The sequence below is a fragment of the Rhinoderma darwinii genome, chromosome 13 (genome assembly GCF_050947455.1).
Source record: "Rhinoderma darwinii isolate aRhiDar2 chromosome 13, aRhiDar2.hap1, whole genome shotgun sequence".
In the NCBI taxonomy this organism is placed as follows: Eukaryota; Metazoa; Chordata; class Amphibia; order Anura; family Rhinodermatidae; genus Rhinoderma; species Rhinoderma darwinii.
The window spans coordinates 48,688,002-48,713,381 of NC_134699.1; the positions used below are offsets into that span (position 1 = coordinate 48,688,002).

Genomic DNA, 25,380 nt, shown 5'->3' on the forward strand with positions numbered 1-25,380 from the left:
GGGATGTTCACAAGGCGATGAAAAAAAACCACGTGTACATGTGTCAAATACGCTACTGTTTTCGTGAAGCGCTTTTTAAAATACACGCATTTTTTAAGTATTTTCAGCGTGCTTTTTGACGCGTTTTGTGTGCACTTTTGGCGCATAATTAGGACTCCTATTGACTTTATGGGAACATTTCATAGATTAAATTGACATGATACTTTTGACATTTTCTTTTTTTTTACATAACGCATGAAGGAAAATAGAAGTAGTGGTCTGGATAATGACTGACAAATCTTTTAATCAAGCTGCAGCAGGGTGCTTCAGACAAGCAACAAAAGAAGTAAATTCTGTTACTAAATAAGATATTGTAAGAGCCAGAGACAAGTCTGTGCAGCAAGGAGTGACCAGCCCGCTTCACACCTTTAGAAGAACTCCTGTACTGTACATAATATTTCTACCAAACTTTATAAAAAAAAAAAAAGGAAAGCAAACAATTGCGTAAATTAAAATAAAAATTAGCAATATATACAATTTAATTACAGTAATTACATATGCCCATACAGATTAAGTAATTATCGGCAAACATCTGTCCTCCAATGGAAGATGTCAGGGACAAATGAAGATCTCCATGGTGAATTTTAACATTCCCCCTCCCCATTAAAATAAAAATGCACGCTTGGCAGCCAGTTTTTTTTTTTATATGCTGCAGTGCTCCTTTTTCTTAATATGCCTGGCTGCAGTATTAGGCCCTATTCACACGGCGGAAATAGTTGACCGTGAAACGGACAATTATTTAACGTCTGTCACATGGCTGCAGTAAAAACTATAGACCCTAAATGGGGCTATTTACATGGCCGATTTTTTGACGGCTTGGTTAACCGGCCGACTTATGGGGGCAGCTATAGGGGCATTATTCTGTATGGGGGGGAAGTAAAGTACCATTATACTGTGTGGGGGCCACTAAAGGGGCAGTATACTGTGTGGGGTGTAATTTAATGTGTGGGGGCACTTAGGAGACATTATACTGTATGGAGGCCACTAAAGGGGGCATTATACTGTGTGTGGGAACTATAAAGGGCACTATACTGTAGGGGGGAATTATACTTTTTTATGGGGCATTTTTTTAATGATGGGGTAGTGGCACCAAAAGAAACTTTCGCAGAGGGCACCATCTATCCTGAGGCTGGCCCTGGTTTACATGCACGTAGCATGTAACCACCGCATCCAACCAAAGGGCTTAGCGGGGCTCACTGGTGACTAATCATATTTCTCGCATAAAGCCAGAAATACAAGATATGGCCACTGTGCCCGACTTAGCCCTCTGAGCTTCCAGACTCCAGGAAGTGATCTACTGACACATCTCTATGGTGTGTCAAAACATACATTCTGATTGTAATTCCATTTTAAATATGCAGTGTTTTATCCGTGTTCATATTCAGCTGTGTTCTCAACATGGAAGTCAATGAAGCCTACCAATAAATGACACCTTTTAATTTTCTTCTTTATCGGAAAATATATCTGAAAATACAGATGCAATACATTGGCACAACAGACATAAATATGGACTTAAATACAGAATACACATCTATTTCACATGTCCATAGTTTGGTCTGTATTTGAAGAGGATCAGAGATAACACATGATTTTTCTCAATGTATTATAGAAGCGATCAAAGGATCACATATTCATGTCCTATAGTGAGACTATAAACTTTATTACAGTACTTTTAACCCCATGCCGACATTTGACGTACGCTTACGCTCTAGCCAGCAGGGGGAAGTATAGAGCGGGCTCACGGGTGTCGGCTGTATGTTACAACCGACACTTTACTGCAATAAGCAGGATCCCGCTTGTTCAACCCCTTAGATGCTGCGGTCAATAGCGAGCTGTTAAAAAGAGGGGGCAGCCCTCGCCATGTTCAATCGACCCCCCCTGATGACTTGATCGCGGGGTGACAATAATTGTCTGCCATCTTTGTGTTCCTATTAAAGCCCTAATAGGAGCCTGGAAAAATCACGATACACTGCAATATATTAGTATTGCACTATATCTTGCAAGCGATCCAACGGTTCAAATCTCCTAGTGGGACTAATAAAAAGCAGTTAAAGCTTTTCTTATGTACAAAAAAAAATATTAAAAGGAAAAAAAAAACATTTTCCCCCTAAAAATCCCCCAAAACACATAAATTGTATCGCCGTGTCCCAACTATTACAATTTAACATTATTAACTCTCACAGTGAATGCTGTAAAAAAATGAAAACTTAAAATGCCAGAATTGCCTTTTTTTGCTCAACTTGCTTCCCACAAAAAAATTATCTAAAAGTAGTACCTACCCCAAAATGGTACTAATAAAAACTACAGCTCGCCTAGCAAAAAAACAAGCTCTCACACCGCTCAATCAATTGAAAAAAAAAAGTTATGGCTCATAGAATATGGCGAAACAAACTATTACTTTTAACAATTTGTTTTTTCCTTGTAACAGCTCAAGGGAACAGCAATGGGGGCTGCATGTACACCCTCATACGCCAACCTGTTCCTGGGGCTGTGGGAGAGGGACCTATTTGAGGATGGTCAGGATGTCTCAATGGACCAGGTAATTTTTTGGGCCAGGTACATTGATGACATCCTGATCATCTGGAAGGGCACTCCAACATCTTTGGAGACATTCATTAACAAACTAAATATGAACAAATTAAATTTAAATTTGACATATCAATATGATAAGAGTCAGATTGATTTTCTGGATGTCAGACTATCTATGGACATACATGGTTTCCTTCAGACCGATGTATATAGAAAATCAACTGCAGTGAACTCACTACTTCATGCGTCTTCCTCTCATCCTACAAGCGGTACCCACGGGACAATTTTTAAGGATCAGGAGGATCTGTTCCTCAGATGAGGTATTCAAAAAACAGACCTATGATCTCACGAATCACTTCCTGTGTCGTGAATACGGTAAGAGATCTATAAAAAAGGCGTATCACCGTGCAAAAAATACTTCAAGAGAAAACCTCTTATTCCCAAAAATTAAGAACAAAAATGAATCAAGGGTAAGATTTACAACTAATTACCATTCACGGTGGTCCCAAATGAGAGAGATTATGAAACTGTTTTGGCCTATTCTCCTCACAGATCCCATCATCGAGAAATATATTATGAAATTTCCAAGTATCTCTGCCCGATGTTTACGAAATCTGAAGGATCATCTCATGAGAAATCAGTATCAGTCCAAAAACTCCAAATTTCCCTTTGGTACCAAGGTCCCCTAATGGGGTTGTAATCCATGTGTACACTGTGTCTCATGTCCTAACATTGAAAGAACGTCCACCTTTGTGGATGCAAGGGGTGAGAGAATTTTTGATATCACATATCATATTAACTGTTCCACAAGGTGGTCGTATATTGTGCCATATGCACATGTCCTAAAATATATATTGGCCTTACTTCCAGGGAATTCAGAGTGCGAGTAAGGGATCATGTACGAGATATATTGCGAGCAGCCAAAGCAAAAACTTTGGCGACACTAAAACCGATAGCTCGACATTTTAACACTCATCATGTATGTGATCCCACAAAATTGAAGGTAAGGGGCATTGACTGTATTGAAGTTGGTATTCGGAGGGGCGATATACGCCAAAAATTTGGACAATGCGAATCAAAATGGATTTGGACTCTCAATACCAAGCGCCCACATGGGTTGAAAGTTCTCAGTTTCGATATCCAGCAGGTCCTTCTTTTTTATCATTATTTTTTAAATATATGTTTATAGTTTTTGTCTTTATGTGTTTTTAATAGCTCTCTAGTTTTGTAAATTTATTGCATACAGATGGAGTCGTGATTTAATTCTATGCTTTGAATGATGGGTTCGCATAATACGAAAACAAAATTAGAAGAGAAGATCCGTTTTTGGATAAAAATGGACTACCAATGATGTCTTGTCTATTCACTTCAACACTACTATCTTCAATATGTAACACCAATATATAATATATTTGTAATTTAAGAGACGTTTTTACACTTTGCTTATGATGATCACTTTATTATTTCATGCATTTTTTGCATTTCTTTATTTCATTCACTCCTCTTCACCAATTATAGATACGTATATATATTGTCTCACACAATGGATGTATATTTATGTATACAATTTTGTATACATGTACAAACATGATCCCTTAGTAGTTCATCACTGTATTCTCAACCACATTTTTTTTATCATTATCATAATTCACATACATACACATCTCTTTGTTTTGCTATTTTTCTCACTTCATGATTACTTTTAGTCACATCATCATTCTTGGTATGATCCTATATCAACGTGTCAGTTATACTTACTTATTACATAAATCGATCCTTCAACTGTTGCATCTATTGTCACGTCCGCCCGATCATGCGTTGTATTTTTCACAGCTGACAATTCATATATGAGCCAAGCGCTTACGCATCGGGGGGGAGTGTCCGAATGGGGTCGCGGTCTCGTGTCGCCATCGAGATGGGCTGAGTCTGAGTGACGTTATCGTTGCTCTCACTCTGACCCCTCCTGATGACACGGCACCGGAAGTACTTCAACGGACATCTTTACACCCGGCGTGTGACGCCACATAGAAGCCATTTCCCTTCTTCATCAGTAACTCCCCATATCCCTCACATGATTGGACGGACGTCACATAAATAGAGACTACCGCTGGAGAGGCACCACCCCCGGACGAAGGCATCCCGCTGAAACACACGTCGGGTTTGGTGTCTCCACGGTGCAGGAGTGTAATATGGGTAGGTTTACTTTGTCCACATCTTTACCCTGTTAGGTCAGATTACCCTTTCATTGCAAACAGCATATTTACCAGGGAGTTCTTTCACACTACTTAGATAACCTGTTATCCTTTTTCAACATTCTCATGTTTTGACCCTCGTCTCTTTTGAATACATGCATGGGGATATTGGCCATAATAATTTTGCATGTATTTTGATATATATTTTGATATATATTTTTTGTGGTTATATCTTTTGTGGCTATATACTATATTTGTCGATATCCATATGCGTCTTGCCCTGATAGACACCCTGGTATTGCACTGTATGATTCAGTTTTAATCTGTTTTTTTAAATATATGTAATAATAAAGTATATTGTTAAGGATCTGCCAGGCACAGCTTCTGTATCCACGCCCATAGGTAATCAGTCTGCACCTGCTTCTATGTCTGTGAGACTGACTCCATCTTCCACCACTCAGGATGGCAGGCTTAGGAGTGGGAGAGCCTATCACAGCCTGGCCAGACGGAGCTAGCTCCAGCCCTCCGTCTAGTTATACCTGCCTTTCCTGTTCCTCCTTGCTTGTGATTCTTCTCTGTTGGTTTCCTGGCCCTGCTGCAGCTTCTTGAACTACTTGTCCCTGCTTCGTATTGACCCTGGCTTACTGACTACACTTCTGCTCTGCGTTTGGTACCTCGTACACTCCTGGTTTGACTCGGCTTGTTCACTACTCTCCTGCTCTGCGTTTGGCACCTCATACTCTCCTGGTTTGACTCGGCTCGTTTACTTCTCTTGTTGCTCACGGTGTTGACGTGGGCAACTGCCCCGTTTCCCTTTGTTCTGTGTTTCCTTGTCTGGTTGTCTGTCGTGCACTTACTGAGTGTAGGGACCGTCGCCCAGTTGTACCCCGTCGCCTAGGGCGGGTCGTTTCAAGTAGGCAGGGACTGAGTGGCGGGTAGATTAGGGCTCACTTGTCTGTTTCCCTATCCCTGTCATTACATATATTTTGTATTTTTCTAAAAATATTCTGTGTCAATTGACCTCATTTGTAGTATATATAAGTAATAAAACATAAAAAAGACTATATAAATTTGGTATCGTTGTAATTGTATTGACCCACAGAATAAAGTTACCTGAAAGGAGATTAATTTTGTCCGTGGTCCATACTGTGTGTGAAAAATCATAACATAAACTGATACATTTCTCAACAAAATTCTAATTTTATTTTGTTCCATCTTATTCAAGAATCTTTCAGAAGAAAACTGGACTTTCTAAAAAGATGATAAACCCCTTGAAGAAGGGGGGGGGGGGTGTCTAGTTTTGTGAATGAAGCCATTTATGGGGTGTTTCTAATGTTTCAGTAGCATTAGGCCCCCCAGAAATCAGTATGATGCTATAAAATCAAGTGCAGAAATGCTGGACCCAAAAGGCCAGAAAAGCCTCCTTTTATGCCAAGCCCTGGCACATCGCCGCACAGCAAATAAAGCACACATATTGTGTATCACCATGCACGGGAGAAGTGGCAGAACGTGAAAAGAGATACATTTTATCCGTGGTCCATTCTATGTGTGATCGATGTTTTCATAGAGTGACACATTTGCTAAATTCTTGAATTTTTTCAAATTTTGCCCACATTAGAGAAAAAAATTAAAATGATGTATACTGACAAATATCATTAAAACAAAGCCCTATCCGTCCCTTAAAATGTAAAGTGTAAAATTCAAAGATAAACTTTATTCACCTGCAGAGTTATATTCATCTAAAGAAGCGCATAGCAAAATTGTGACATTTTTTCTGGTCATTTGACTGTAAAACAGCCTAGTCCTTAACCGGTTAAAGAGTTATATAAGCATGAGAGCTATGTATGCAGGATACATAGAAGCTGTAGCTCAATAAGTAAGCAGTTAAATAATAACCAATTCAAAAGTTGTTCAAAATTAAATAAAATATTGATTTATAAAAAAAATTGCCCTGAAAAGTGTACATAGCTTTTTAATGTACAAAACAATATAAAAAGTTTAAAAAAAAAACTTTTTCAATTTTTCCCCTAAAATAATGTTAAAAAAAGATTTTCAAAAAATAACATAACTGGTATTGCTGCACCATTAATAGTCTGAACTATTCTAATATAACGTTATTTAACCTGCACTGTATACATTGTAAACAAAATGCCAGAATTTCTAATTCTTGGTCACCTTCCAAAGAAGTGATCAAAAAGTCACATGTATCCAAAATGGTGCCAATAGAAACGATAGCTTTCCCGCAAAAAACAAGCCCTCACACTGCTCCATCGATGGAAACATAAAAAGTTAGAATACCGTGACACATGACATATTATTTTTTAGCAAATAGTTTTTTCTTTGTACAAGTAATAAAACATAAAAGAATTGACCTGTAGATTAACGTTTACATGTCATGTCGTTTTTACTACACGGTGAACGCCACAAAGAATTGATCTTCACTTTCCCAGTACATTAAATTGTGCTATTAGAAACCACAACTCGTTCTACAAAAAACATAGCCCTCATATGGCTATATCGTCAGAAAAGTAAAAAAGTTATGGTTTTTGGAAGGCGGGGAGGAAAAAAACAAAAACGAAAAACCCAAAAAGGGTTCCAAAGGTTTGATTGCAAAAATGATACATTTTTAGTCAAGCCTATGCCGTTGGCTTTTGTACGGACAAAATGATACCCCAATATGTGCCTAGCTCAAAAGAGCCTACAATCCATTAATCTAGGTCATTTCATGGCAGGCTACACTACCATAAAACCTTTACACTATGTTGCATGCCTAGATGATATATAATTTAATATAAGTTTACATATATTTTTTTTATTATATTTTGCTATAGTAGCTGATTATGAAAGAGGATCTGTCACAGTGGGTATGATCAGACTCTGATACAGATGTAAGTACAATGAGCTCTGTCTGCTATTGATAATATATACCATATGTATATTATGTAAGGGGATAATCAGAGTCTCCAGGATTACCTTGGCATGTATTGCAATCCACCTGGAGTGTGACATTATTAATCTTTGGCTGTTTGGTCCTATTATGTGGGAACTGTGAGGCACTATAAGGGTATGTGCACACGATAACTGGCTTTTACGTCTGAAATTACAGACTGTTTTCAGGAGAAAACAGCTGCGTCGTTTCAGACGTAAATGCTCCTCCTCGCATTTTGCGAGGCGTCATTGACGCCCGTAATCTTGAGCGGCTCAAATTACGTTTCAAAGAAGTGTCCTGCACTTCTTTGACGAAGCAGTCATTTTACGCATCGTCGTTTGACAGCAGGTCGTCGGCACAGTACGTCGGCAAACCCATTCAAATGAATGGGCAGATGTTTGCCGACGTATTGTAGCCGTATTTTCAGGCGTAAATCGAGGCATAATACGCCTCGTTTACGCCTGAAAATAGGTCGTGTGAACCCAGCCTTAGTCTGACACTGTATTCCAACATCATTATTTGGCTAATATCTGGCATAAGTGTGTGGGCACTTTTAAGTTTGTACTATCTGCACCACCATAACTGTATGTACTTTTAAGTGTGATCAACATATTTAAAGAGGTTATCACACAAATCCATTTTGGTGCACAACTTCCCATATCCACATTAATATTTGATATAAAAGTATTATACATGTTTTCATTTTGAAATGTTTCTTATCTAGATTTTTAACATATCTTGTCAGTCCACTAGCGCCACACCGCTTAGATGGTCTTGGGTGCGGGCAGCGTCGCCAGGTAATGCAACCGCCAGCAAGATCTTCAATGACATATTTCACATCATCATCTCCTTGTAATGGCCGCAGTCGCAGACCGCCGCCTCCCATTACCTGCTGACGGTCGCGACCGCAAACCTTCCTCATCTGGCCGACATCTCCCTCCCTGGAGACGTCAGTGCATCCGGACACTTTGTCCTGCAATGTCCGCGAGGGGGCGCGCAGGTGCTGGTTCCCGGCCTTAAAGGGCCAGCACGCGCATATGTAATTAATTTATTATTTCCCAGATCACCCTGGACTATAAAAAGGGCCCTGCACTTTCACTTCTTGCCTGAGCATTGTTGTTGTCTACCCATGTTCGTATTGCAAATGGTACATTAGTGTTATCCTGCTCCCAGTGTTCCTGTGCCCTGCTACCTGTATCCCGTGCTGTGTTTTGTTCCTGAGCCTTTCTAGTGTTGGAGTTGTGTTGTGCCGCCTGCTGTTATACACCATGTCTGGTGTCATCTTCCACTCCTGGTATCATCCGCCATGTATTGCGCTACCTGTCACACCTGCTATTATACACCACATCTGGTGTCATATGCCACTCCTGTTATCATCCGCCACGTCTGGCAATACCTGTCACGTCTAGCCCCATCCATGCCAAAGCCTCTGCCACTGTCTGGACTATCTCAGGTACCCTTGTGCTACGAACTTTTGTATAGACTTTGCATAAACTGTGACTTGGCCAGCTGCCTCTCCACTACGTCGAAGCGGCCTAGGGGATCCACATACCCCTAGATCGTGATATTCCTATTTTTATCCCACCCCTGAAGTCGCAGCTGTACAGTCCTGTCTCCCTCCACCATGATGCAGAATAGTGCGGGCTCCTGACTCTGAAAGCACTGACTGATGGTTGGAAAGCCTGCTCACCAGCAGGAATCCATCCGCCGATACGAATACATTGAAGAGAAGGATATGCAGCGCCTGCGTGTCCCCCAGTGCCGAACACATGGGGTGGACAAATTAACGGAATTACATAAAATAATAGGGGCAGCTATAATAACAAAATAAGTGCTATAATTTAGCATAGAAACATTTCTTAGTATAGTGTAAATCGTAAAATAACGCACATGAAATGAATACACAGCAATATAACTTTCTCAATCATAGACAAGAGTATGTCGATCCGGCACGGTCACCTGTTTGCCTCATTTTCGCTGTTATACATATTCAGGCTGCATCTTAATAAACAGCACAGCTAAAAAAATATTCTATATTCAGTTTAAGAAATTGGTTTTCCATATGTTTGACTACATGCCATTGGTTGTTCTTGGTCTTTTCCTGTACATGATTCATTTGGAAGAATTTAGCTGTGGTCAATGGTAGAATATGGTGAAGGACGCAATACGAGGGCGGACTGTATTAATTATGCGTAAGACTGACTTTATGAAGGTGATAATACAATGTTCTATTGTAGATAGATTGCTTTCGTAACGGAAACTTACCTGCTTTTCAGATGAGCCTTTATCATATGGAGGTAAAGCATAATGATGGCATACAGAACCAGAAAGATTGTCCATAAGCTTCATTTCACCCTCTAAAGATCCCTGGATTAGCAATGATATAGTATCAAACATGTGTCTCTCCTGTAAAAAAAGGTTAACCTATTAGTTTAACTGAATGAACTTGATTCAGGTATCACTTTAGTAACTTTGGATTGGTGGGGGTCTTAGCCCTGAGCACCAATCGCTAAAACGAAGCAGCAGAAGTGCTCGTGTGAGCGCTGAGCCGCTTTTGTTCTGTTAAGCTTTTTCTGGAAATCAATGTAACGTTGTATGGACACAACAGAAAGTCTATGAGCCCGTACTCTGAAACATCGGCTTTCCAGAAAAAGGCGAACAGAAACGAAGCGGCTCAGCGCTCACACGAGCACTTCTGCCGCTTCATTTTAGCGATTGGTAGGGGTCTCAGTGCTCGGACCCCCACCAATCAAAATTCCTGACATCTCGCTATGACATGTCAGAAGTTTGTTGAACATTTAGTTACCCTTTTAAAGGTGAACTCCAGTGAAAACCATAGTTTCCAATGTGAATTCTCTCCGATAGTCATGATGTCTGATGCCACTACTGTCTCTTCGTTTCTTAATAATATGGGCTGAATAATATGGGGAATTATTTCATGTGTCTGATGGAGTTTCTATTGACACAGCCAATCACAGAAACGCTGTGATTTCAGTGCAACAAAGGTCGTGTTTGCCTCCATGGTTTTCTTCATTTGGCCTGAAGTGTTGCTTTCATTTTATTCTGATAGTTGAAGCTACATTTAAGAAAGGCATGTGTCTTATTCATATTGGATCCGTTCATTGTTAACGCATCATATCCTTCTGCAAAAATTTGAGATGGCCGCTCAGAAGGGCATCACAGGAGGCATGTGGTCTTCAGGTCATTGGTTGTACATGTGGGCCTTAAAAGGGTTATCTCATATCCACAATCTCTTTCCATATACACTATAAGGGCATTTAGACATCATAGAGGAGAGTCCCCTGCTCAGGACCTCCTCTATGAGCCATACTGTATAAACACACTGTCATGTTCTTACATTATTTATGAGACACAACCACATTTTCTCAGTTCCACCGTCATTCAATTTACCAACATTCAACAAATTACTTCAGCATAAAGTCTTACCATGGGATGGACTAGTGACTGAGAGTCAACCTTATCTTTCACAGAATTCATGTATCCATAAGGACTATCCTGAGTGTAGCTGAGGTCTCTTCCGGCCCAGAGGAAATTATCACTATCTGGACTTTGAATGTTCTGTATTTGAAACTCTAACTCCATTTCAGCCTCCAGTTCAGCCTCCTCCTTGGCTTCTTTGTTGCTTTCTTCTAGGTGTTTCATGAGTACTGCAATCACCACATTGACTAAGACAAACTGTGCAGTCAGCACAAAAGAGACAAAGTAGAGTGGAGAGATGACAGTGTTGTAACACGTGGACTCCTCATTGCAGTCACGCAGTGTGTCCTAAGGCCAGAAATAACACTGATGTTATATAGCACATAAGTAGACTATAGTAAATGAGTTTTCCTGTTTTGTGAAGAATTATCGACTGTTTTACCAATGTTCCACTCTAGGTGCCTACATACTGTAATGTGGAAAAGTCATGGAATCTATTACACACCCAATTATATTCATATACAAAAAATATATGGAACTCTTCAGAATTGTTAGTATATTTGACAAAGACAAATCTAGTACAGTTATATCAAATAATTGCAACCAAATGACAGGTAATGTTCTAAGATTTATCTTTAAAAACTTACCTGGGTGCTGCTATATTCAAGGCATATACATCCTGCCATAAAGAATAGGAGTGAATCGACAGAAAAGTGTCCTCAGACTAATACAGTCCATAAGAAGAGATGAAGGGGAGCTGTTCTGACAATTTGAGGGAAACCAAAATGTTGGCCATCCAATATCTTCTTATGTATAATTGCCCCAAATCTGTTCATCTTAGAAACTGCGTACACTTTTTGTTTATACACAGTCGAGCCACATTATTATGACCACCTACTACTTTCGACGACGGCAGTGCATAGCCCATGAAGGAAGAGACTGGCTTGGTGGGTATATAGGGTGTGAGATAGGCTGTCTGAACACATATCACTTGTTGTCATGGGTAAAAGGGGCAATTCATCAGAGTTGCAAAAAGGGATGCTTATTGGCTTTCGGGCCAAGGGTGACAGGATTTCTCAAACAGCGCAGTTTGTGAATTGTTCGCGTGCTGCTGTGGTGAAAGTGTATCGTGAGTGAACAAATAGCACTATTGGCAATAACCGAAGTGGAAACTGCGAAGCACCACATGCCATTGATGTGAGAGGTGAACGTCGACTATGAAGGTGCGCTATATGCTACAGTGGAGCAGCTCACCGTGAAAATCAACCAAGGGGCTACAAGACGTCTGTCTAAATCAAAAGTTCACAGAACGCTACTGCATATGGGGCTCCGAAGCAGATGGATGGTCACTGCTCCAATGCTAACAAAGGTGCATTGTAAAAAAAGGCTTCAATTTGCACGGCAGTATCGGTATTGGACCAAGGATGATTGGCAAAGGGTTGCCTTCTCCGATACGTCACGGTTCTGCTTCATCGGATGGATGTTGGCGTGTCAGGCGAGAAACATCAGAGAACAAACACCCTGCAACCATTGCTGGATGAACAAAAGATGTTGGCGGCAGCATTATGGTCTGGGAAATTTTTTCATGCCATTCTATGTACTCACTCATCCATGTGGAAGGAACTCTGAACCGATTTGGGTATGAATCCATCGTTGCAGATCATGTCCACCCATACATGCAGATTGTCTTTCCTGGGGCAGATGGAATCTTCCAGCAAAAAAATGTGACATGTCACATGGCTAGAAATATCCAACAGTGGTTGGAAGAGCATGACCACGACTTCCAAGTACTTTCCTGGCGCCGTAATTCACCAGACTTGAACCTAATTGAGCATCTGTGGAACCACCTCGATCGTCTTGTTCGATACCCGGGACAACCTACCAGCACCTTATTGATCACTCCCAGCCCATCTAGCTGCTGTACATGCTGCACACGGCAGTTACTCCGGATATTAGCTGGCGGTCATAATAATGTGACTTGACAGTGTATAATGTATAACATATAATATAATCATTTGTAAAAGTATGCAAAATTTCAACTTTAAATGTCAGCTTTAAAATCCTTTACATGTCTTCCCTTCATGACTAAGTTGACTACTCTAAAAGTTACTGTAATAAGAAAAGCAAAATATCAGGGGAGGCATTCAGTAGGAAATGAATGTTTTTCTATGCAGTTAGAGATTGCGCTACAGACATCAGGGATTGCAGTATTAAATCATTAAAGTGTCATAAGAGTTTAAATCAATGGAGCCCTATCCCTGATAAACCAATTAGAGCAAAATTATTTTACCATGCCATAGGAATTATTTCCAGAGGTTCACAAGAAGAGAATAGAAGCCCTAATATAGAACCTACTGTTCAGCGATATATTTTTTCTACTCTTTTATGTTATAATCTCCAGCTAAAGAGTTCTGAATATTAATTCACAGTCTCTGCTAAATCGGATCTATTGAAATAATAGCACCCCCATCATATCATAGCATTACTAAGATGTATGACCAGGCTCACTCAGAACCATATGACTGAAAGATAGCAGGGTATAAAAAAATATCACTTTCAGACCAAGTACACTACTTCATGGCAACGGTATTTCTTAATGGCAGCTGCCTCTTTCAGCAGGATAATGCATCCTACCACACTGCACAAATTGTCTGGGAATGGTTTAAGAAACATAACAAAGAGTTAACGGTGTTGACCTGGCCCTCAAATTCCACGGATATCAATATGAGCCATGGAGTCCATTCCTCGATGGGTCAGAGATGTTTTGGCGGCATGAGAAGGATCTTCACAATATTAGGCAGGTGGTTTTAATGTTATGACTGAATGGTGTATCTACAGTCTTGTAAAAACTCCCAAAGATGATTTTGGTTAGTGACTTGCACATCTGGAACACACCTGTCCAGATGATTGTAAAGGAGTTTTACTGGATTGCAATTAGGACTCTGGGAGGTCCAAACCATGTTCTTCAGCGCCTGTTGTCATTTTTTTTGACTACACATACTTGTTGATTCGGGTCGTTACCCTTCTGTCGTTTGAAGCTACAACCAATAAGAGTTGAGCTGGAAGGGATGGGAATGGCGCACCAGGATGTTGAGGTAGAACTTGGAATTCATGACTCTTTTTTTTTTAGTAAATCACCAATTGCACCACCTCCGAAACATCTCCAGACCATAATGGAACCTCCTCCATTCTTGACTGTGGGCTGAATGCAAGCAGTTTGTATGCGCTCACATGTCACACAACAAACTTTCGCCTCTTGGTCCCGAACACCTCAAACTCTGATTCGTCTGTGAAAAGAACCTTCATCTACTGAATAGTGGTCCAGCTCCTGTGCTTTTTATCCCTTAATAGCCTCTTCTTTTTATTAATGGCCCAAGCAACGGTTTTCAGGCTGCAAAACATTCCTTCAAGCCACTGGCTACAAGGTGGCGTTCGGCAGTCGCGACTGACACGCTTTTCTTCCTTGTTTTCATCAGAGCAGCAGAGATTTGACAAGCTATTTTGAGTCTGTTCCTTTTGGAATGCACTCTGATAGATGTGTCTTCCAGTTTTGTGGTCACACGAGGTTGTCCAGGTCGTGGTCGATCCAAAACACTCTTGTTTGCAGTGTATTTCTTGAGGGTACACTGAACGTGACCAAGAGAAACCTTCTCAAGGAAAGCAAATTCCTGCAGGTGATGCCCTGCATTTCTCAAAGCGATTATGACAGATTGTTTTTCGATTGATAACTTCTTCCTAAAACAGCAGATAGACTAATTTCTGTGCAAAACACATGTATGATATTCATCCCTTACAGAGAAATTTACAAATCTGAGGGTGTATTGAAATTAATGAGCAGTAGTATATATCTTAGATACTATCAGAGCATATATATATATATATATATATATATATATATATATATATATATATATATATATGTGTGTGATTGAGGGGTGGCATATTTATTGCTGTTTCAAATGCAAGCTAATCACGAGGGCCCCTTGGCAGGTAGAGCTCTTATTCCCAGAGCAATTTCAGATCATATTTTTAATCACATATTTTATTTATTATTAACATGTTCAAACACTTTACCTTCATAATCCCATTCCAATTATCGCCTGTAGATACACGGAAGAGAGTTAAAAAGGCCATTCCAAAGTTTCTAAATGTGGCATGTCTCCCAAGACCCTCACATGGATGAGAATTACTACACTCTATAAAGAAATGTAACAGCAGATTAAAATTTTGGTCAGTCTTCATTCGTAATAGGGTCAGTTCACACGCTGCGTAAATACTGCGGATTGTCGGCAACGGAATTTGTTGTGGAAAATCTGCAGGCAAATACTGTAGCAGTAGCAAAGAACGGAGGAGAAACAGTGATCCAGCGCCTGGTAATTTAAAAGGAAACAAGGTTCCAATTTTATTTCAAGACTTCTTAAAAATTCCAAATGCAAGGGTGGTTAGCAATAATGGATTATGCCTACGCGTTTCCGACGCTTGTATCCTTATTCATGGCTTATCATAAACCATGATTTATAAGCCATGAATAAGGACACAAGTGTTGTCCGAAACGCGTAGGCATAATCCATTATTGCCCTAAAGGCAGAGAATATTATCATTGAGGGGATACATTCTGCACACTGGTCTGTTACACTCTGCTCAGACTGACACAGGAGCCAGGGCTGTAGTGATGACAGGTGTCAAAAAGGGATCAGCGCAATAATTTTATTCCGCAGCCTGTCAATTGTATTTGCATAAACGCTGCTTATTTGTTGTGGGTTTTTAATTCAATAGGGAGGTAAATCCCGCAACAAATAGCAGTTGTTGTGCTTTTTGCAGCGGGTTTGCAGAGATTACGCCGAAAAAACGCAACTCAGATAAAAAAAATCTCATGCTTACACAGAAGTCTGTGCTCCTCCCTAGGGCACAGCCTCCTGGGATGATGTTTCATCCCATGTGACCGCTGCAGCCAATCACAGGCTGTAGCGGCGGTCTCATGGGATGAAACATCATTCCAGGGGGCCGGCCTGGATGACGTCAGAGGTCTGGCCTCCTGGGATGACAGTTCATCCTATGTGACCGCCGCCGCGGGCAATCACGGGCTGCAGCGGTCTCCTGGGATGAAACGTCATCCTAGGAGGCCGGCCTTAGTGTTGCAGTTTCCTGCAGTGGACATTCCAAGTGAAAAACTGCACCACAGTGCACAGGGCGGATACGCTGCGTGCTCTTGCGCAGCGTATCCGCGCTGTGTGAACTCAGCAATATAGTTGTGATTTTTCTGCACACTTACCCAAGTCGCCAAACAGCTCAACTCCCAAAGCAGCAAAAATGAAGAACAGCAGCATAAATAAAAGGCCTAGATTCCCCACCTGTAGAGAAAGAAAACACATACATAGTAAAGCCATGTGCATGAAGTCAGAGGATTATACGGCATCGGAGAGAACATAAAGTAGCACTTTTTCTTTTAATCAAACTTATGCGGAAAAACAAACTATACATGGATCTGTATGAAATAGGTACAATATGGGCCCATAGACTTCTATGGGTGCCGAAATACCACGCCATGCAACATGGAGCTTAAACTGAGCCATAATACGACATGAGGCCTAAGTTTGCTACTGCAGCAAATGATTAAACTGGTTCAAGTCCAAGCTATTTTGATCCTTCAGAATCAGACACTGTTTAGCCATTTTTAGCACGCATGCGTTAGTAAAACGGCCATATCTTTTTTATTTGTTAAGCTAGCGATGTGATTTTGCTAGTTTTTTTTCGTGAACAATGCAGGTTTCTTTTTTAAGCATTTGTATATGCATGTTTTTGGGAGGGGGCATTTAATTTATATTTTGTATTAAATTTATTTCTGCTTATGGTGGTGTGGGGGGGGGGTGCACAGTCCCGAATTTGCCGGGTCGGTTCCGAATTTTGGAGCTAGTCCCGACAACTGCCATATTTAAATTGTATCTGTGTCCTCAGGATGCAGATACAATTAAATACTATGGCAGAGCAGGAAACTATCTGCTCCCTGCTCTGTCATTCACTCCTCCTGGAGTGGAATCCCTGGCCAGAGCGTCGGCAACTCTCTGGCCAGGTATTCCACTCAAAGAGGGAGCCCCTAACGTCACTGTCCATATATGGACAGTTACATCAGGGGCTCCTCCTGGAGCGGAATCCCTGGCCAGAGCGTTGCCGACGCTCTGGCAAGAGATTTTGCTCCTGTAGAAGCCCCTGATATCACTATATATTTATGCACAGTGACGCCAGGGGCTCCTCCTGGAGCGGAATCCCCGGGCAGAGCGTTGGTAACCATAATGGCGCAATCTACGGGGAGGGGGGAAGTGTGAAGCTCTATCTACAAGAGGCGTGTGTGGCACTATCTACAAGGTGGAGTGTGTGGCATTATCTACCAAGGGGGAGTGTTGTAGTATCTACAGGGGGGGGGGGAGTGTGGCAATATCTACAGGTGGGGCCGTGTGGCACTATCTACAAGGGGAGGCTGTGTGGCAGTATCTACAAAGGGGGGCACTATGGCAGTATGCAGGAAGGGGTTGTGTGGTACTATCTACAAAGGGGGGCACTATCTACAAGAGGAGGCTGTGTGGCAGTATCTACAAGGGGGTTGTGTGGTAGTATATACAAGGGGGTTGTGTGGCAGTATATACATGGAGGGGGCTGTATGGCACTATCTACAAGAGGAGGCTGTTCATTATGTCACCATATAGCTCCAGTTACAGGGAATATCCGGCCTGTTATAGTGACTATTGTCACTGCTAGGGCTGTGCTTGGTTTGGATAGAACCAACAGCAGCCTCCTACTACCCGGATCCCTCATGTGCCGCTGCCTCTATTCTATACACAGTGCTCATTAAGTAAAAAGCTTTACTGTCTTTTCACTAGGGTCCTTAGCAGTATCTGACTGCCGGCATCGGACATTTAGCGGCTTGACCGTTCAGGCAGCCAGCTTAAATCTGCGCCATATATATATACTATGGCGCTGGATTAAGTACCTGGCCCGCTGCTGTATACATACAGTGGGCAGTCGTCAACCAGTATGACTTTGTTTTTCTGTACCTGAGGGAGAGCTTGTAAAACCGTATCCAGCAATGCCCTCATCCCAACAGCCATCTTCAGTAACTTCAGAACTGGAGAATAACGGCAAAATAATTACAAAGGAACACAACTAATAAATTCTTACAAGCTGCACGTACATTTTGCTTATTATTAGAAATTTTACATCAATAAAAAGAAATAAAAAGAGGCAGTATGCTCTCAAATTATTATGTGCATTTTGATTTATTCCTCATTATTTGTATAGAACCAACATATTCTGCAGCACTGTACAGCGATTCACATAACTCCTTGTTCCCAGTGAGCTTTTAAATGAATTTCCCTTTTACATATACAGTACTAGGAGTTCTCCAGAGGAAAAAAAAGATTTAAAAAAAGTTTGCTTAGCAATAGCGCCATGCTTGTCCATGGATTGTGTCTGGTTTTGCAGCTCAGCACAATTCACTTACCACAACAGACCCTTTTAGAAAAAATAATATTTGAAAATTCTGGACAAACCCTTTAAGAGTCAGTTCACACAGAGTTTTTGGGCGCTGATTTTGACGTGGAAACCCATCGGAATCAGCACAAACAAACGACCTAAATCAACCCCCCTTGATTTTAATGAGAGGCAGAGGCGTTTATTTTCCTTTTGGCCGCTCGTGGAAGAAAAAATGCAGAATGTTCTTTCTTGCAGCAGTTTCCGCCCCTGACCGCCCATTGAAATCAATGGGAGGCAGAGAAAGCCTTCAGCGCTCGCTTCTGAGCCTTTTTTGCAGCATTTTTGGTCCACGATCCTTGCATTAGATTCAACGGTCCGTATTTGCGGACGGTACAAACCCTTATGGTCGTGTGCATGAGGCCTAACATATGTGGGAGGAAATTAAGCACCCAGGAGAAAAATAATTACTTAAACTCAAGGTGAATATACAAACTTTTACTGCGATTACAATCCATTATCCTGATTCTGTATGGGGCAACTGATATGTTACCCATATTTTCATAATCATTAAGTTAATAGTCTATATAAATAATACAACCGGGTTACACGGTCAAAAGGATTTATAATCCGTTTGAATTAACAGATGAAATTGAAAAGGGGCACTTTATGGAGCTTTTATGACATCCCAGTCTAAATCCATAGGCATTAATATTGAGTTGGTCCCCCCTTTGAAGCTAAAACAGCTTACACTCTTCCGAAAAGGCTTTCTACAACATTTTGGAGTATGTCTGTGGGGATTTCTACTCATTCATCCAGTAGGGCTTTTGTGATGTTAGGCGTTGATGTTGGAGGAGATGGCCTGACTCGCAATCTCCGTTGTAGCTCATCCCAAGGTGTTTTATGAGGTTGAGGTCAGTTCTCTGTGCGGCAAGTCAAATTCTTCCTCACCAAACTCACCCACCCGTGCCTTTATGGACCTTGCTTTGTGCACTGGGACACAGTCATTCTGGAACAGAAATGGGTCTTCCCCAAACTGTTCCCACAAAGTTGGAAGCAACAATTGTCCAAAATGTCTTGGTATTCTAAAGCATTAAGATTTCCCCTGAAATCAACCCCATAGCATTATTCTTCCTCCACCAAAGAGTGATTTTTAACTCCACAGAACACACTTCCACGTCTCCAGTGTCGGCGTGCTTTTCACCACTTCATTAGATGCTTGGCATTGTGCTTGGTGATGTAAGGCTTGAATGCAACTGCATGGCCATTGAAACCCATGCCATGAAGTTCCCGGCACACAGTTTTTGTGCAGATGTTAATGCCAGAGAAGGTTTGGAACTGCAGTTATTGAGTCAGCAGAGCGTTGGCGAATTTTATGTACTGTGCGCGTCAGCACTTGGCAACCATGCCCTGTAATTTTACGTGGTCTGCCACTTCGTGGCTGAGTTGCAGTGGTTACTAAACGCTTCCACTTTGCAATAATACCACTCACAATTGATCGTGGAATATCTAGGAGGGAAGAAATTTCACAAACTAACTTGTTACATTGATGGCATCTTATTACAGCACCACACTGGAATTCAGTGAGCTTTTTAAAACGACTCATTCTTTCACAAATGTATATAAAGGCGACTGCATGGCTAGGTGCTTGATTTTATATACGTGGCATTAGGACTGAATAATACACCTGGTTTCAATGATTAATTAAGAAGTGTGTCCCATTACTTTTGTCCGCATAGTGTATATTCCCCAAGAACTGGACCCAAAAAGCAGGACAAATGGAATTATTATTAATTATTATGTCTGTGAACTATTAACAAAATTAACTCACACTAATGTCAGGTTCCAAACATTTGCATGGTTGCGGAGATGAAGGGGTGCTAGATGGGGAAATGAGAAGTCAAGGCCATGGAGTAGTATAGGAAGTCGGTATGTGCAGAAGGAAAGTCCTTGGGCTGCTATCCGAGACTACTATGTCCAAAAGTGACGCACATGTTGTCTGTTTAGTCCAGTAGTATAGATTTACAATAAGTAAGATTGAATATACAATTATCCGGCCTCGTATGTCATATGCAAAATCATGACTTTTCATAACTGGTAATATTAACGTGACTGAAGCAAGCAGGTGAAAAAATAAAAAGCAATTTTTAGTCATTACATACCCCTAGCAATTCTCAGGACTCTCATAATGCGAATAATTGTCGGGTTAATGGGAAGTGATGCATTGACTTCAATCTCTTCCAGAGTAATCCCCATAATTGAAAGAAGAACAATTGCTAAGTCCAGTTGATTCCATCTGTAATATAGACAATTCAGGAATAAAGTTATAAGGGGCTTTTGACAATCTTTTTTTGTTAGAAAAGTCCTGAGAAAACTAACTGAACACAGTGCAGCTACTGGGAATGCCAACAATCAGCTGTAATCTGTGGCGGAACTTGGCAGTAAATGTTCAACTCCCCTGAAGCGCCACCACAGAAGAAGTTAAGCATTAAATTATACCCATAAAAATTCTGAAGAATGCAGATGTGAACGAGGCCTTACTACGACAGCTCTGTTATAGGAGCAGAACAATTAAATTGACAGGATGCCGAATCTGTCGCACAACGGACAACAATGGTGGCCGACACACCACATTGACTTATAATGGAGATTGTTGGGTTCCATTAATTTCAACGAGCCTGGGCCACAAGATGCGGCCATGATAAGACATGTCCGATCTTTTTGCGGTCCAGGCTCCCGGGCAATGCACGGACAGTGGAAACCACGGTCGTGTGCATGGGCCCATTGGAATGAATGGGGCCACAATTCACCCACAGATTTGCGGGTGAATAGCGGCCGCAAAAATACGTAATCTCCCGGAAGAAGCTGACTCTGATCAGCGAAACATACGTTGGGATAATACCGACCTGATAATAGGGAAAGGAATATAGAGGGAGAGATTAATACAGACTAATCCTACCATATCCATTTGAAAATATCCAATCGCAGCGAGAGCGAACGAGTATAGCGCTCACACCGCTCGCTCATTCCGTCTAGATGTCGAGTATTGATGACGACACAGCACTCACGGCAAACATCCTAGCCGCCGAAATCATGACCTGAGCTACGGTCTCGATCTCGCTGCTCAATAGAGAATACTTGGAGAAGCGACGTTGTGACAGCTGATAGCGGCAGTCTCGGTACACTTAACCACGGATTGGGAGAGTGTAATAACAATAATAATTTTAAAAAAAAATCTTCCAAAGGTGTACAGGCTTTGAGTTAATTTCTAAATTCTGTAAACAATTTTTCAGCTGGGGTCCTGCAATATTGGAGGTCTGGGTGTTTCTCTTAGCTTTTAATTTCTAAATCATGTAAAGTTATAGTTTAGTTCAAGTTGTCATATTATGGAAGGGGACTGTCAGGAGGACCATAAAATCCTCTGTGATGCACATCCCTAAGCTAGTTAGTTGAATATTCCAATTTTTAACTAGTTATACTTCAAACTCCCACCCATTAGTATTTATTTGGGGAAATAATAACTATTTCAAAATGACATTTCTTTTACCTGTCTTTAAAAAAACGTCGGAATCCAAATGCAATCATTTTGCACCCCGATTCTAAGACAAAAATGAGGGTGAAAATGTAGTTACAGATCTTCAGAGCCTCATCCAATACCTAGAAGAAAACAGTCAACATTAGATTATTATAAATCAAGTCTTTTACATTAATGTTCGTAAATACAGATTTTTCTTGCACACGACCGTATTATCATCTGGAATTACAGACCCATTCATTTCTATAGGCTATGGACACCTTTCCGTATGTTCCGGCTGGTTGTCTGTTCTGTAGAAATGATCCGTACAATATAGAACTGAAAAAATTATAAAACATGTCCTATTTTTGTCCGTAATTACGGCACAGACTCCCTATAGAAGTCTATGGGCGCTTCCATAATTACGGAAGTGTTGCTAGGCGATGCCAGGTTTGCAGATGTTGCACATCATTTGTGGTTTTCTTCTTCTTTTTGCGGATCCATATATACGGATTCATTACGGATACACTACGGACTGTATTTGTGGATACCGTTACGTATATGCGGATAAGTTGCGGAAGACTACGGATCCGTATTTACGAATGGATGAAAATAGGGTCATGTGCATGGGGCCTAATTCTTTTTTATTAATGGTGTGTTTTAAGATTCTTGCCCATTGGGAGGCACCACAACATAAAGCTAACTAGAACGGATGCAAAAACAATTTTGTCCTTGCATAACCTTCCAAATGGTTAAAATTGTAAAGATCCAGAAGGTGAAAAAAATCACTACTATTTTATGACTAGTCACATCGTCAGCTGTTAAGATAGAAGAAATTATTTTGTCCATGTCTCTAACACAGATTCCAATGGATGAACTTCTTATGAGCTTTCTGAGACGGTATATGTACAGTAATGTCAAAATAGAGGCAGTCCCTGCAACAGCACTGTAGCCTATAGAGGTAATGGGCAACAGTGCAGGTTGTCCCTATGCCCCTGTTAACAATAAGGTTGCAATTGATATAAGGATAAATGACATATTATGACATTTAGCACGAGGCCTTTTATAGCACAACAACTGGGATAGCAGCATGACAAGTGTAATTTTCATGAGATTTGCATGTCAAAATATCACAGAGAAAACATGGGGTTTCACAGTTGAATGAAAGCTTCTCTGTTAGCGGCCCTCCACTTGGGCTCATAGAAGGGGTCCTGAGTCAGGTGTCAAGAAACACAAGGGTAAAGCTGTGGCTAGACACCTCTTTTGAAGCGGCCGCTGCAGGCAAAATGTAGTATTACATAAAGGCCATTCAAATGATTTAAACCATGGAAAGGTTAAGGGCTCATTCAGACGAGCGTGTATCTCGTCCGTGTGACGGCCGTTAAAACAACAGCCGTCACACGGACACATGTATTTCAATGGGGCCGTTCACACGACCAGTGTTTCAACAGAGCGTGTGAAGGGTCCGTGAAAATATAGGGCATGTTCTATTTTTTTGTGCTTCACGAATCCCTCCATAGACTCTAGTCTATGAGGGATGCATGATAACGCGTCCTGCACGGGTGCACCTCGGACGTGAAAAACTGTAGTTTTTCACGTCTGAGGTTGGCTACGTTCGTCTGAATGTAGCCTAAGGGTTCGCCAGAGCAAAAGTTTCTCTTTGTTAGCACCTCTCTGTTTTACAGTCACTTCTGAAAGAAAAACTGTTGCCTTGTAAATAAGGCTGGCCCGGTGATAATAATGTAACGCATGCAGATTTCCTGGCTAGTACAACAGTGTACTATTTACACAATGTGGGAAACCGGACTAATAACTTATTTGAAAGGATTTTCCACATAAACCACCTAAGATCATTTGAGACCAATCGAATAACTGGCACATGGATCAGATTATGTTAGCTAAGCTATAAGATCACAAGGGGATTTTTTTATTTTTTTTTACCTTTGGCTGCTGATAGTGTTCCATGGCCATCGTTACAACATTAAGTCCAATGACCCCAGTAATAAAAAGATCCAGGTAGTGGCTTGTGCACATATGATGTATGAGAAGACGTGGGTGGGAGTACTCCGAATAGTAAGGCTTGCACTGAGCTTCTAGAAACAAAGCAAACAAATACTGTATGCAATTAGGACTCCTAGAAAATGTGTTATTTATATCAAGAAAGTCATTTCTGAGACCTCTAGCCAAAAACGCCTTCTCCCAGTAATGCATGCACCCCATGCGCTTGCAGTTGCCATGCTCTAGATCAAACAACTGATGCGTAAACATAAAAAAATAAAACTGCAAAACTTCATACACAAACGTTTCACTTTTTATTAAAAGCAATTTTTATTATTAATAAAAATATTCACCAAAATCTTTTCCAGGTAACTAATGTAGCCGTCATGTACTAGCACATAGAAACATTTACTCCGAGAGATATTAAAATCACATCACATATTCAAATAACACTTTACAGATATGTACAAAACATGTGTACGGATAAAACTTCAACAAAAGGACTTGTTCCAAAGACAAAACTTACGAACATCCTATGAAAGAACTTGGAGAAGAAGAAATGAAAATGCAGAGAAAAGAATGAAAAGCACGGAATACATTGTGCATAGTGGAACATAAATACTGAAACGGAAAACGGATTTACCACATAATGGGTTGTGTTGGTTCAGGAATTGTATCCATCATTATAAGAGAACCTTGATGTTCTAGATGACGTGTGTGGTACATGCTTGCCTACTTGTATTACATTCATATCTTAAGCAGGATCCTATACTTCCCGGTTTCATTTAGAACACAATTTATCAGTAAAAAGTTGAAAAAAAACCACACATTTGCATACATATTGGATTCTGACTATTTGGGAACTAGGCCAGGTTTTATTTATTTGTGTCCCTGCATTGACATGATTTGTTCCCTTCCCTCAGACTGCTACTGGTGGATTAAGAAAAACACAAAACCCTATTTACAGAGGACTGAGAGGCCTCGTCTCCACAAAGCGTACTGAAAACATTCTTCCTAACCGTTATATAATCCTTGCTGATAACTCTTATTACTTCTGGGTGGCTTATTCTGTTCCATTTTGACAGTGTTGTTCCTTAGATGTGTATATATTGTAACTAGTGCATAAAAAGTGTATTATAGTTAGACCTCAGATATACAACAATACATTGTGCATGGGCCCATATGGCAGTGAACGAAGGGGTGCAGGGGTCTTTACTAGACTACGACATGCTATGTGAGCCATGGGTCCGTAATACAGATTACGAAACTGTATGTGA

At 40.8% G+C, this 25,380-nt stretch overlaps 1 protein-coding gene across 11 annotated transcripts in view; it reads right to left on the bottom strand.

Annotated features, from left to right (window-relative positions):
- CACNA1G (calcium voltage-gated channel subunit alpha1 G) overlaps positions 1-25,380 on the bottom strand; it is a 338,489-nt gene that overhangs the window by 42,593 nt on the left and 270,516 nt on the right. For 9 of the 11 annotated variants that reach the window (XM_075845569.1, XM_075845564.1, XM_075845566.1 and 6 more), the window contains 8 exons: positions 24,047-24,198; positions 22,139-22,248; positions 20,754-20,887; positions 18,177-18,247; positions 16,400-16,478; positions 15,202-15,323; positions 11,137-11,475; positions 9,955-10,095 (listed from right to left, as the gene is read on the bottom strand). In XM_075845569.1, coding sequence (XP_075701684.1) covers positions 9,955-10,095; positions 11,137-11,475; positions 15,202-15,323; positions 16,400-16,478; positions 18,177-18,247; positions 20,754-20,887; positions 22,139-22,248; positions 24,047-24,198 — 1,148 coding nt within the window. The remainder of the gene's footprint in view (positions 1-9,954; positions 10,096-11,136; positions 11,476-15,201; positions 15,324-16,399; positions 16,479-18,176; positions 18,248-20,753; positions 20,888-22,138; positions 22,249-24,046; positions 24,199-25,380) is intronic. The other 2 variants (XM_075845563.1, XM_075845560.1) reach the window with 1 other exon arrangement.